The sequence below is a fragment of the Plectropomus leopardus genome, chromosome 17, assembly GCF_026936395.1.
Source record: "Plectropomus leopardus strain MGB_pleo_1.0 chromosome 17, ASM2693639v1, whole genome shotgun sequence".
Lineage (NCBI taxonomy): Eukaryota > Metazoa > Chordata > Actinopteri > Perciformes > Serranidae > Plectropomus > Plectropomus leopardus.
In genome coordinates this window covers 24,237,350-24,249,756 of record NC_142192.1, presented here as the reverse complement: position 1 = coordinate 24,249,756, position 12,407 = coordinate 24,237,350, and the positions used below count along the sequence as shown (strand labels likewise).

The window sequence follows — 12,407 nt, the reverse complement described above, 5'->3', positions numbered from 1 at the left end:
GCGTGCGGAGGGAGACAGTGCAGAGACACAGAGAGAAAGCGAGTGGGAGATTAATTCATTTTTAAACGCTCTGTGTGCTTGACCTTGTCTGCTTGACACTACAGTGAGGCTGATGTGCCAGAGAGCCTTCAGGCGCGGCGGCGTTCCTGGGAGCCGACAGGGTCACCGCCTGCTGCTTTGCATCACACTGCCCCCTAGTGGTCACCTCGGGGGAGGAGGCAGGCAGGAGGCTTGCTGCAGTCACCCATCAAGTAATGTCTGGATGTCTTGAGAACACACTGTTCTTGTTACAACGTACAGCAAGGACATAAAAAGATTTATTCTGGGAAAACGTGTGATTGATGATATGCTTGCTGATCTCTGTAGAGCTGCTGAATGGAAATACAGAGTAAATGTAGACAAATGTCTGTGCTAGAGTGCAGAGTGTCCAGGAAATACACAGTATCAGTTATGTTGGCATAAAGTCAATTTTACAGTTTCTCACTCTCAAAAATCCACAAACTGTTTTCAGACGTATGACACAACTTTTAACGGGTTTCGATTAAAGATATACTATGCATGATTTTCCTAAAAAAACAATTTATTGACTCATGCAGAAGTAATCAATCTCAATCATCACTTATGAGCCACCATAAGCGTGTGGCGGCACATTTTTCTACTGATACTCTGCTGACTGCCTGTATTTCGTATTTTCTGTGTTCGGGACATTTATTGCCGTGTACCGCCACAGCACTCAGGTGAGGCCGGGCCTTTATAAAAAGGTAGCGACCAGGTGCCAGACCAAAACCAGCAGACATTAAAAAACCCAAATATAGTGAGACCAATGCACACCAATGAATCTGGGGTTAGCTTTCACTTTCACTTTAGCTGGCAAGCATGTTAACTTGTGACACAGGGGTCAGGGTTTTTTAAAACCTGCACCAACCCAACCGGCAAACATGTGCACACATCAATGACCCAAACTTGACCACCAAACCCACTAACAGGAGCTGAAAGTTTCCGATAATGACCATCGCTAATTACAAACTACATGCTGTTGGCTATACTGTATGTCATTTCCTGTAAATATCACAATATAAAACGTCTGTTTTCCATTTCAGAAGTACAAACGTAGGAAGATAGTACGTATCCTTTTCACCCAACTATGAATTGGTTACATCTTAAGCAGCCTAAAATCTAAGCCCACAGCTAATATCATACATAACGTTTTTACAAGAGCGGACAGCTGACAGGTACAGTGGTTTGTTCACATGACATTACAGAGGTCCATATTTAACAAAATTATTTTGGACAGACAGGAGCTTGTTTGTTGTTAGGACACAGTGTTAGGCCAAAGTATTCTCAGAGGGAAATATTTTTACCGGACATTATGACTGGAGAGATTTAAAATATGTTAAAAACAATAACAGTGCTGATGATAAAGCTGCTGGCTGTGTGAAAGACACAGAAAGACAGAGAAAAAGACAGAGAGAGAGACAAAGGGAGAGGAAGAGAGAGACAGATAGAAAAAGATGGAGAAAGAGACAGAGAGGGGAAGGGAAAGGTGAAAGGTGGACTATTGCAAACGACCCATATGTCCAAAACCTGCATTATTTTGTAGTTAGCTTACCCAAACCACCATGTTTACTTACAGTAACCAACAATCCTGCATAGCACACCTTTAACACTGCAAAAACATCCTTCAGTTGTTTATTCCACTGGAAGCAAGAAGTTCCTATTGCAAGGAAAAAACAACATCTTCCAAAACTCTCCAAGGTTTCCTTTCCAAAACAAAACTGTCATACCAGACAAGATCACAAACACAGATTAGGTAGGAGACTCTCAAAATAACTGGAAGCCAAAAAAAACTGCCATACGGTGGGAAAATACACCTTGCTCCAATAACGACTTGGCACGTTGCTAATCTAAATCACACAAAGTTCGTTGGATTATTCTGCTTTTCCAAACTGTTTGACCTGAGGCTTTGCAGCTGGAGTGGAGGCCCTGCGGACACTGGACAATGATTGGAGAAAGCTGCTTGGTCTGGAAGCAATGACTGACTGGTGTTTGAGTGCGGCAGGAGCAGGCCAACGTCAAGACAAATATGAAAGGAATAAAAAAATGGAAGGTAGACGGAGAGAGACAGATGAAAAGAGAGGAGAGGACTGTGAGACGATGGGCAAAATGTCAGACAGTCAGAGGGGAAAAAAATAAGGTCGAAGTGAGCAGGGAGATGAGTGGGAAAACAGCAAGAGAGCGGTGAAAAGAGCGACAGGGAGATGTAAAAATCTTGATGTCTTTCTGCGCTCCTGTCAGTTTCCAGGCAGAGCTTCACGCCAAACTGCAAACCGACTGTTGGAGGGAGAAAAGACAGCAAGGACATGTGCAGGATATTATATCAGACAAACTATGGGCTTGTCTCTGGCTCAGAGAAACTTTAAGTAGGGAAAAGGGGAACGTTTTTTCATTAGATAATTTCAAAACCGGAGCCAATGATATATCAAATTTTAAAGGTAGCGGGCTGATTTTGGCAGCATGTGGGGGAAAATGAAATGTGCTGAGTAGGGTGGGAAACATGGATGGAGTTGTGTGTGTGTGTGTGTGGGTGCGTGTGTGCCAGTGTGAGTCATAACCCCTGCCTCTTCCACAGGAAGATGGATGTGGTTTCCTGCCTGACAGAGAAGAATGGGCTAATGAAGTTCTCCAGGTTGCTTCGCTGAGACAAAAAGGAAAAGGGTAGCGAAGACAAAACGAAAAAAATAACAACAAAATAGCGAGCGTGTGAGGGGAGAGGGAAATTAAATAGCATGGCTGAACAGTGCAGGAAATGACAGAGAAAGAGAGTGAAACAAAGCCAACGTGAACAAATGGATTTCCAGAGAGAAAGAAGGAAACGGAGAGAGAGCAAATATTGAGCAGCTATCAGAGTGAGAAAGAAAGGGGGAAAAATAAGAAGAAAAGAAGTACAGAAAGTGTGAGATGGAAAAAAGAGGGAAGGAAAAAGCTGCAAAAGCTGGACAACAGCTGGAGAGAAAAAGAGAAAAGCGCTGATGTGTGCACTTGGTCCAGCTGTTCATTAAACGGGTCTGTTGCTAATTAGGCTGCGATGAGGTCACACTGCCCGAGTCATTGATTCCACTTCCTGTTTCAAGCAGCCAATAGTGAGCGGCTGTCAGGCGGGCACCTGAATTCTGCGGGATGATAAATGGCATGCGTGCCGGGGCCAAAATCAACAACCCACAGCCTCAGACAAACATGGCGAGCTGAGCTATTGGCTGGTCAGCACTGGACTGGGTCTCAGCCTCCAGGGGGACACGAATAAACATTTAAATAAGGTGGAAATAAGAAGGAAGGGAAATAGCCGCATGGCGTAATGAGTCATTACAGCAGAGGAAAAATGTCAAAGTGAACCTCTCATAGGGTTTGATTTAAGGGCGGAACTGCAGACGAGAGTCATTCGGAGCAACCAGTGGATAGATCATTCGAAATGCTTCTGAGCAACTGTATTATTCAATGTGGAAAATGTACACGGTGGCAGCCATCACAAATTTGTTCCAATTTAAGACTGGTCTCCTCCCACATCCTCCTTTATCCTCAGTAGGAGTCTGGTGAGAGAGATTAGCTCCGAGCCAATCTGTAGAAATTGGGAAGGGACTGCCGCAGTCATAAATCCAATCAAACAGTGGTGGATAGCCTCACTGTAGCTCTGCATGGAGCCTCGAACAGTGCATGCCCAGTGTGTGTAAGTGCACCACATGCATGTGTGTGTGTGTGTGTGTGTGCTCATGAACGTGTATTTCTGTGTGTCTGTGCAGGCAGGCGGGGAGGGAGTGTGGCTGAGCTCAAGTGCTGTTGTTCCTAGAGGTGGATGGCGATCGTAACCAGCAGTAAAGAGACTCTGGAGACTCACCTGAAGCGACCAATGAATCTGCTGCGAGTGGAGAAAAGACAGACCTAAAGGGAGTAGGTGAGATAAGAGCCCCCTAGGGTAAAAATGTGTGTGTGTGAGCAACTTGGTGGTGGTGGTGGGGGGGCAGTAAAAATGTCCTACTTCCTTTAAACTAACAGCTTCCTAATTTAGCAGGCAGTTTATATGAAAAACTTGGCTATATGAGGCAGTGGCTGAGAGCACACACAAAAAAAATGACAAGCTTAAACAACACAAGTTGACGTTTGCATCTGGAAGGATCAATCATCACGTCACTAAAAATGTAGTTCCAACCACCATGTAATTTCAGAAGTTGGTGTATTGTAAATATCTTAAAGAAAAACTTGATTTGAGGTTGGGTGACAAAAGAAAACATCTCATAACAATCAATATTAAACCCGTGAACATGACCTTCTAAATGGGTCAAAAATTAAATAGACCTTGTTCATGAAACCACCTCAGTACAACAATGTACTCTTCCTACATGTTATTGTTCTGAGTCTGAACCTTGTTTACTGTCAGGTTTATGTTTTATTAACTGATTCTGGGCCCTATTTAAACAGAATGCATGGCACAAGTGCATTAAGGGCCTGTACAAATCCACTTTTGCTGGTTAACTGCTCAAAATTTGGGTGCAGAGAAAAGAGCAAGGGGCAGAAGGATTGCATTTAATCACTTAATCAATCATAGGTGTGTTTAGGGCATGCACCTGCACCAGGTACACTACTTTTTACATAGTGGATTTAGCAAATTGGAAAAACGAGGGATTTTTGTGCTGAAAGTGTTATGGTAAGAGCAGTCATGTCACTGAAAAGCAGCAAATATCTTGGGACACTGAAGCAGCAAAACTGTAGTAATAAACTTAACAGAGGAAACAGAAACTTTTCGTGAAATAATCAATGTAGTCACGCTGCTTCTTGTGCATAAATCCACAAAACAATTATTTTAATGAGAAGTCAGACACCTGCTCTGCTCTGCTCTCTGCTATGTTTACGTTTTACATAATGTCATTAAGATTTTTAGGATAAATGACGTGGTATTTCACCCAAGTGTATGCGCATTGTGAACCCACATCTTTCTATATGAATAATGCATACTGCGCCATTGTTTCTGCTGCCTCAAAGTAGCATTCTTCCAAAAATACCTAATTTACCTAATTTTACAAACTACATGTCGATGACCGCACAGATGGCCGCAACTTGCACAATGTGGGCACTGGCTGTTAAAATGACAACTGCATGCTCTGAAACCGTGTTCCGCTTTGCATCAGGATTAAAAAAGGGCTCTCTGTCTGTTCATGTCTTTACCTCTGCCAAGGTGCTTATTTTTTTGGTTTGGTTTGTTTGCTTTCTTGTTTATTCACTTGTCAGCAGGATCATGATAAAAATACTGATCTAACTGTACAATGAAACTTGTTGGAAGGGTGTAGCATGGGCCGAGGACGCGCCCATTAAATTTTGGGCCGGATCCGAATCACATATACAAACTATTTTTCACCAATATTTAATTTCAAGTTTGAGACAATTACTATTCAAACTGTATGAATACCGTTTATCTCCTGGTCTAGTTCAGTGTACGCAACCACAATCACGGGAAAGACTTTTGACTTGACAGGTATCCAGAAGACAATTATAGACACCCTTCACAAGGAGGGTCTGCCGCAAGTCATTGTTGAACCAAGTATTGAATATATAAATGAAGATACTTTTCAGAAATTGGACATTTCTGTATTGTACTTTTTTTAAAATATTCTAATAATTTTACATACCGGATTTCTGATTTTCACAAGCTATAAGCTATAAAAAAAATGCTTAAAATATTTCAATTACAAATAAAAATTAACTTTTTCATGATAGTCTAATTTTTCGATATGCACCTGTATGTTGGACTCAATGACCGAAACATTATGATTGAGAGTACAAGTGACTGACAGTGAGCATGTTTCTCCGACTCTCCACTGTCAATTGGACTGACAGCATGCGAAAGCTTCTGTCAGTGTCACCGTGTCTCACCTCTGGAGGTATGGGGTCCATCCCGGCACAGTTTTCATTGCATTTGTCGTAGACGAGGCGCAGCTTGCGAAACAGCACAGAGAGCATCCGTAGATGCTCCTGGAGTTTACTCAGCCTGTCCTGGTGGGTGTTGGGATGGTAAGTGACACCATTGGGCAGCTGAGGAGCACAACAGAGGAAATGTTGTGTTAAGTAAAGTACAAGCCCACAATTTTGCTTTTGCTAATATAAAGAAACAGCCATTGATCCCAACTAACTGCACTACAAACCCTCTGCTGTTCCCCAACTGGTAACAGTTCATTAAAAAGCCCTCCACTAATGAACACCACTTTTATTTGAACAAAGTGATAGTTTTCTTTCCACTTAAGAATGAGGGCAACACAGCTGTAGAGAAAGCTCAAAAATGTGTTTGTGTTTATGCAACAATATGGTGACTAGCCTTAATAATACATAATAAAATCCCACTTTTAGCTACCAAACACAAAACCTCAGCTGCATCAAAGGTTAACTGCTTCAGCTGCTGCACTTTGAATGTGTTCCCTCACTCTCTTACTGAGGCGGCATCACTGGCTTTTAACTACAATGGATGTTAAAGAGTAACAAGACATGTTTTTACTGAGAAAATCGACAAGCCTCTGGGGCAGCACTGTCTGATTATAAACATCCTACATAACATGAAACAAGCCTGCCTTCAGGGCAGGCAAAGTGAAGAGAGAGACACAGAGAAACAGGGGGGAGACAGACAGACAGAGGGAGAGAGAGGCAGGGAAGAGGAGATAAATGGAGAATTTTTATGAGTATAAAAACAGCCTGTGATCTAAAAAAACAAGTCACAACAATGCTGTTTGTGCATTCTGTGGCTGAGACGTGCTTGTTTGGCCCGTCTCTGGTTGTGATTTTAACAAGGTGCAAGGCGAGCATCTCAGAGGAGCAGGCAGACATCCATGATAAACTCATGCTGACCTCGTCTTCGGGACACCTTTAGAGCTGAACTACATGTGACCTGCAGAACAAACTGATATAAACACTCCTCATATCCTGAATAAAACGCATAAATAATCCACAAGCTTAACTTTTTGAAGTAATGTGACAGCTTTCTGTCATCACTTGATTGTTCTACTTTGTAAAAGAAACATATGAGGTATCAAGATGACTCGTGAGTCGCCTCGTATCACCAGACCAATTCGCAAATGCCAGTAAATCTGAAAATTCTCAGCTCATTTTAAATTTCCAATACCCCTTTTAATAGACTATAGACTGGTTTCCCATGTACACCGCTCTGCAGTAGACAAGAAAGTTGGAACGTACCATTTGGTTATCCAGCGTACAGCACTCTAGGAGTGTCAGAGTGACTCCGGGCAAAGCGCCAAATGGAGTGACTGTTCGACTAACTTAACCATTCCTTAATTCATGGAGAAACAGAACGCTCCATGGCTTCAAACATCATTTTAGTGAAGAGCGTCAGATTGGATTTATGAATGCACCCAGAGTCACGCCGACTCGAGACAGTTGACATAGGTGGGATCCAAGGAGGTGTCATTTAAAACGTGATCCGCCACACCCACACAGTCTGGAGAAATGCAATTATCCTCAGAATAAGCTGTTTTCAACTGGGTTTATTAATAGTTGGGAACATTTTTTTTCACTCAGATTTTTGTAGAAGCTTAATGAGACTCTTAACTTTGATACAATTAGTGCATTCTTACAGACCAGAGGCATCTAGCCGAGCAAATCAAACATGAGCTCGCAGTTTCATCTGGTTCTCAGACTAATTTTTGAGGACTGTACATTGATAATATTTCAAATTACACACTGTGTGGCATGCCGTCTCAGAACAAGAAGTTTAGCTTCACCAACAACAAATGTAGAACCAAAGTTGGTCTGTGGATCTGATCATCGATCTTTATCTAAAATAGCTCTGACAACAGAGAGAGAGAGAGCAGTGCCCCGATAACACAGAAAAAACACAAAGAAAATCATTGTTAAGCTGGTGTGGAATTTCTTATCATAATACTTAAAATACATGACTTTATTTTGCGCTGGTAGGCGGACAACCAACAATTGTACTATTCCACCAAAAACTTTGATTTCAACAATCTGGCCACAATAAATAACGACCTGGTACATGACAGGCTGTTTTTCCACTCTGAAACAAAAGAGGCCTTATTCATCAGCATCTCCTCAGAATCGTGATCATCTTTATTAGCCAGGTATGTGTTCACATTCAAGGAATTTGGCTGGGTTTTATTTTTGCTCTTATGTACCTGCTTGGACTCCTTGCTCAAAAACATCAAGTGTTCTGGTGCTTTTTGTGACATTGACCATATTTTTACCAATTCAGTACAAGCAATTTTCTCCTTCCTACTGAGACTTTAGTGCTGATTTTGTATCTTTATGCTGAAAAACTCATTCTTAACCTGCTTTAATGCACTTTTTTTGCACTTTTTCTCTACTTTCCTTTTATTTCTCTTAGTGTCACTGGTGTAAACTTTAGAGCTGATCCTAAGTGGAAGTAAAAAAATTATGGGTTGATGAAGCTTCTGCTGTTTGACTTTACTGATGTTTTGGCTTTGGAGGAGATTTCCATTAAGTATTCAATCTGCTGACACTGACATGCTTTTAAATTCGGCATCAAAACACATTATAAAAGAATTGTCCTCCTGAATGACAGCTGTTTTGTTATTTGCATAATAGTGCTCTGTCATTTTATCATCAGACCTATTATTACTATTTTAGTATATTCTTTTAAAGTTTTTTTTCTGCTCATGTTTTAGCTTTCTAGCATTAAAATTCAATATTTTATGTTTTGAACAGATCGGTTTGATTATGTTGTGTCATGCTGCAGTTTTTACTCCACTCATGCTATTGTTATAATTTGTATGAAGTGCCTTGTAAGGGTGTTAGGACTTTGAATATAATATGCACAAAAATGACAGAGAGGCAAAAAGAAAGTCAGGAGGAAGTGTGACCATATTTGACAAGCGTGTAGGCAGAGACACAAACCTGCATGTTCCTGAGGAGCTGGAAGATTTCCATCGTCCTGAGGACAATGTCTTGGACCGTCTCCTGACCGATGCGACACAGCGAGGCCGTGTTTACATCACGCGCCGCCTGGGCTTGCTGCTGCTGCTGCTGGGGTGGCGGGGGCTGCCCGCCAAAAGGCGACACTAGCGGAGGGGTTGTCATGGAGACAGTAGATGGAGATGCTGGTGGAGGAGATCTAGGTCCAGGTGAGGTTACCTGTGAGGCTTTTCCACACCGCGCACCCCCTTACATGCCTACAGGAAGTGATTTACAGAACAGAAAATGTTGATGAGGAGAAAGAAAAATGGACAAGTTAACCAAGGTCATCGTGTTTCTTCTGAGGTGAGTGTCTAAAATTAAAGAGCAAGTCACCTGAAAAGCTCCAGTGTGAAGGATTTAAGGGGACTAGCAGAAATGGATTTTAATAAGTATGTTTTCTTTAATGAATAGTCACCTAAAAATAAGAATCAGAGTGTTTTTGTTACCTTAGAATGAGATGTTATATCTACATAGAGAGCAGGCCCTCGACCATGGAGTCCTTTATGTTGAACCATGTATCTACAGTAGCCCAGAGCGGACAAACGAAACACCGGCTCTAGATAGGGCCATTACAACTGACACCATAGTTAGCAGCCCCTCTGCGACGTGCAGTTTTGGAAAAAAAAAAAAAGATTTTTTTTGACAACTGTTGGATTCCATGTTTTTACCAGACTAAAACATATGGCTCATGATAAAACCCCCCTGATTGTCTGAATTAGAGTAAACCTGAGCACACATTAGCAGGTGCTGGCTTAACAGCCCATCTGTGACATGCCGGACAACGGAAAAAAATGTCTCAGTGAAAACCTCTTGAACAATTCAGGTTTGTTTTTTTTTTTACTTTTGAATGTGTTTTTGTCCTCTCTATACAATTCTGTGTCCCCTCTCTTAGTTTAGAGGATTTAGTGGGCCCATGAATGATCCACGAGTTCTTTTTTTTCCTCAGCAGCAGTTTGATTCGCAGGATGGATAATGATCTGTCGATCCATTTAGAATTGATCAGATCAATGGATGAGAGGACCAGCTGCTGCTTTTGGATCCAAAAGAATTAAGTGTTAAATTTAACTTTCAATTAGGTGTCAACAGATATTGGTTTTCAGGGCTAATATAGATACCATTTATTAGTAGTTTATGGGAATGATAAACAATATTTGGAACCAATATTCATTAACAATAAATATGAATATCTTTAGAATTTGGAATACAACAAACTCCAACACAAAATTTAGTTTAAATGCCTTTGGCAAATGTTTAATCAAAACTGAGACTTTCAACATCATATTCATAAAGTTCCCAGCAACTTTTTTTACAACGTTAAGTGAGAATTTTGATAAAAAATTAAAAAATAAAAACAGCTCCCTGGGTTTTACAAAGCCAAAGTTCCTCCCATGCTCCCATTTTTTTCGCATTTTTTAAATAATTCATTTTATTGGCAATCATTACGATAAAACGCCGATACTGATAATCGACAAAATGCCAAATATCAGCCCCAATACTTGGCCAGGCTGATAATTTGTCCATCCCTACTTTTAATGTGCCCAAAATATTCTCTGAAGTGCAATGCATAACCAAACAGCATCTATTTTTCAACAGCGCTCCAAAAATGGAAAATCTATTTGTGGGGGCAGATGTTTTAATCATAGCAGACCACCACAAATAAATAAATATGTGTAAAACAATTCAATCCTAACTGGCAGAGGTTTTAGCTGGTTGCAATTTGCAATCTTCACCACTAAATGCCACTGAATCCCCCTAAATCTTATACACTGGATCTTTAATGTATAAGACTATTGGCACTGAGCAAGTTATTTGTTTATCACCATTTGCACAAATGCAGAAAAGCAATCAATGGCAATAAAAAGTCTTGCATTGAGCTCCCTCCAACAATGCTCTTACAAATACATATTTTAAAATATAATATGAAAATCAAAGACATAAAAAAAAATGCAGAAGTAAAATATATAAATGTAGCATATACAGAATTGTAAATCAGCCTCATTAGTGTGGTTAATGAAGTACAACACCATTAATAAACTTGCGAAATGCAGCTCAGCTCTCTGAAAGTTTCACAGCTGTCATCAACAAGCTCAACAGAAACGCTGTTTAGCTTAACACTGACAAAGTCTCCGAGCTAACGTTATAGCCTTTAATATAAGTTGTATTCCGTTGTCTCGGAAACCGTTAAACGTCCCTTCAGATCAGTAAAAGTCAGTCAGATACTGCCCCGTACTTCACACACCACACCCAAAATAAATCAGCCTGATAACGTTTTGATTAGCTTCATGTATTTAGTGAAGCGTTTGACACAGAAGCTAAGTGGACAGTCACACCACACGCACGACACTTTCTCTCGGTCCATTTTTTAAGTGTCGTTTGACTATTTCGGCACGACATGAAACTTTACATCTCAGTGGGAATTCACTTTAATGTAACAGAACATTAGACAACGTGTAATGTTACCTGTGTGGTGATAATTTATCTGTTTTGTTGACATGTCAAGTTCCCTGCTCTGCTCCTAGGATGTCAGCTACGGCAACTATCGCGAGAATTCACCCTGACAGCGTGACTGATTACGGTAAATGATCAAATAGAGGTGCCACTTGAAAATGTCATTTTAAGTAATAAATGTGATTTCTTGCGGGTAAATAGAATATAATCTACAATGTAGTGAAAAATAATATTCTTTTTGAGTAAAATCAATCAATTTTTATCATTTACATTGACCCCCGCCTTCCAAATGTATCGTAATGAATGAAAATATTACGGTATAGCAAAGCGCACTGTATTTTTCTTCTGGCTATTTAGGGTTACAGCGCCATATGCTGGTCTGCTCTTATATAACAGCCAAGCCACACACATCTGACTTCATCAGCCTTGAGGCCAATTTACGCCACATGATTGCTTCTCATGGGTCATTATAACTTTTTTTTTTTAGTAAGCATAATTCAAATTCATCCCTAAAATGGGTATGTTGTCTATTCTGTGTTAAATCAAGTCCTCCAACGCATCCATCCATCAATTTATTACTTATACTGTCCCGCTGTGCTTGGATTATTTTGTGAGCCATCAGAATTCAAATTAATTTGAAATACAAGAGGTGTCAGAAATAGAGGCTGCTTCCTCAGCATGTGTTCTGCCATGCAGCAGAATTACTGCTCTAACTTACAGAGCCTGGAAATAAGAGCTTTATTGAAAAAAAAAAAAGCCTCCAGGCTTGAATGGGGCTGAAAAAGTAGATTAGGATGCCTATTACTTAATTTACATTATTCATTCAATTTATGGGTTACAGACTGGATTTCAATTTCCCTTTATCTGGAACACATTTTGTGTAATAATAACCTGTAGTCATGTCTTTTCACTTATTCACTTTCTCTGAAAAACACTGTGTCTGCAACATGCAAAAGACTGATATGAAACACACTATG

General features: G+C 40.5%; 1 protein-coding gene across 3 annotated transcripts in view; it reads right to left on the bottom strand.

Moving 5' to 3' along the window:
• med30 (mediator complex subunit 30) overlaps positions 1-11,549 on the bottom strand; it is a 48,805-nt gene extending 37,256 nt beyond the window's left edge. For all 3 annotated transcript variants that reach the window (XM_042507235.2, XM_088090359.1, XM_042507234.2), the window contains exons 1-3: positions 11,443-11,549; positions 8,923-9,197; positions 5,920-6,078 (exon numbers count right to left, since the gene is read on the bottom strand). In XM_042507235.2, coding sequence (XP_042363169.2) covers positions 5,920-6,078; positions 8,923-9,105 — 342 coding nt within the window. In that variant the 5' untranslated portion in view covers positions 9,106-9,197; positions 11,443-11,549. The remainder of the gene's footprint in view (positions 1-5,919; positions 6,079-8,922; positions 9,198-11,442) is intronic.
• Positions 11,550-12,407: the final 858 nt, after the last annotated feature.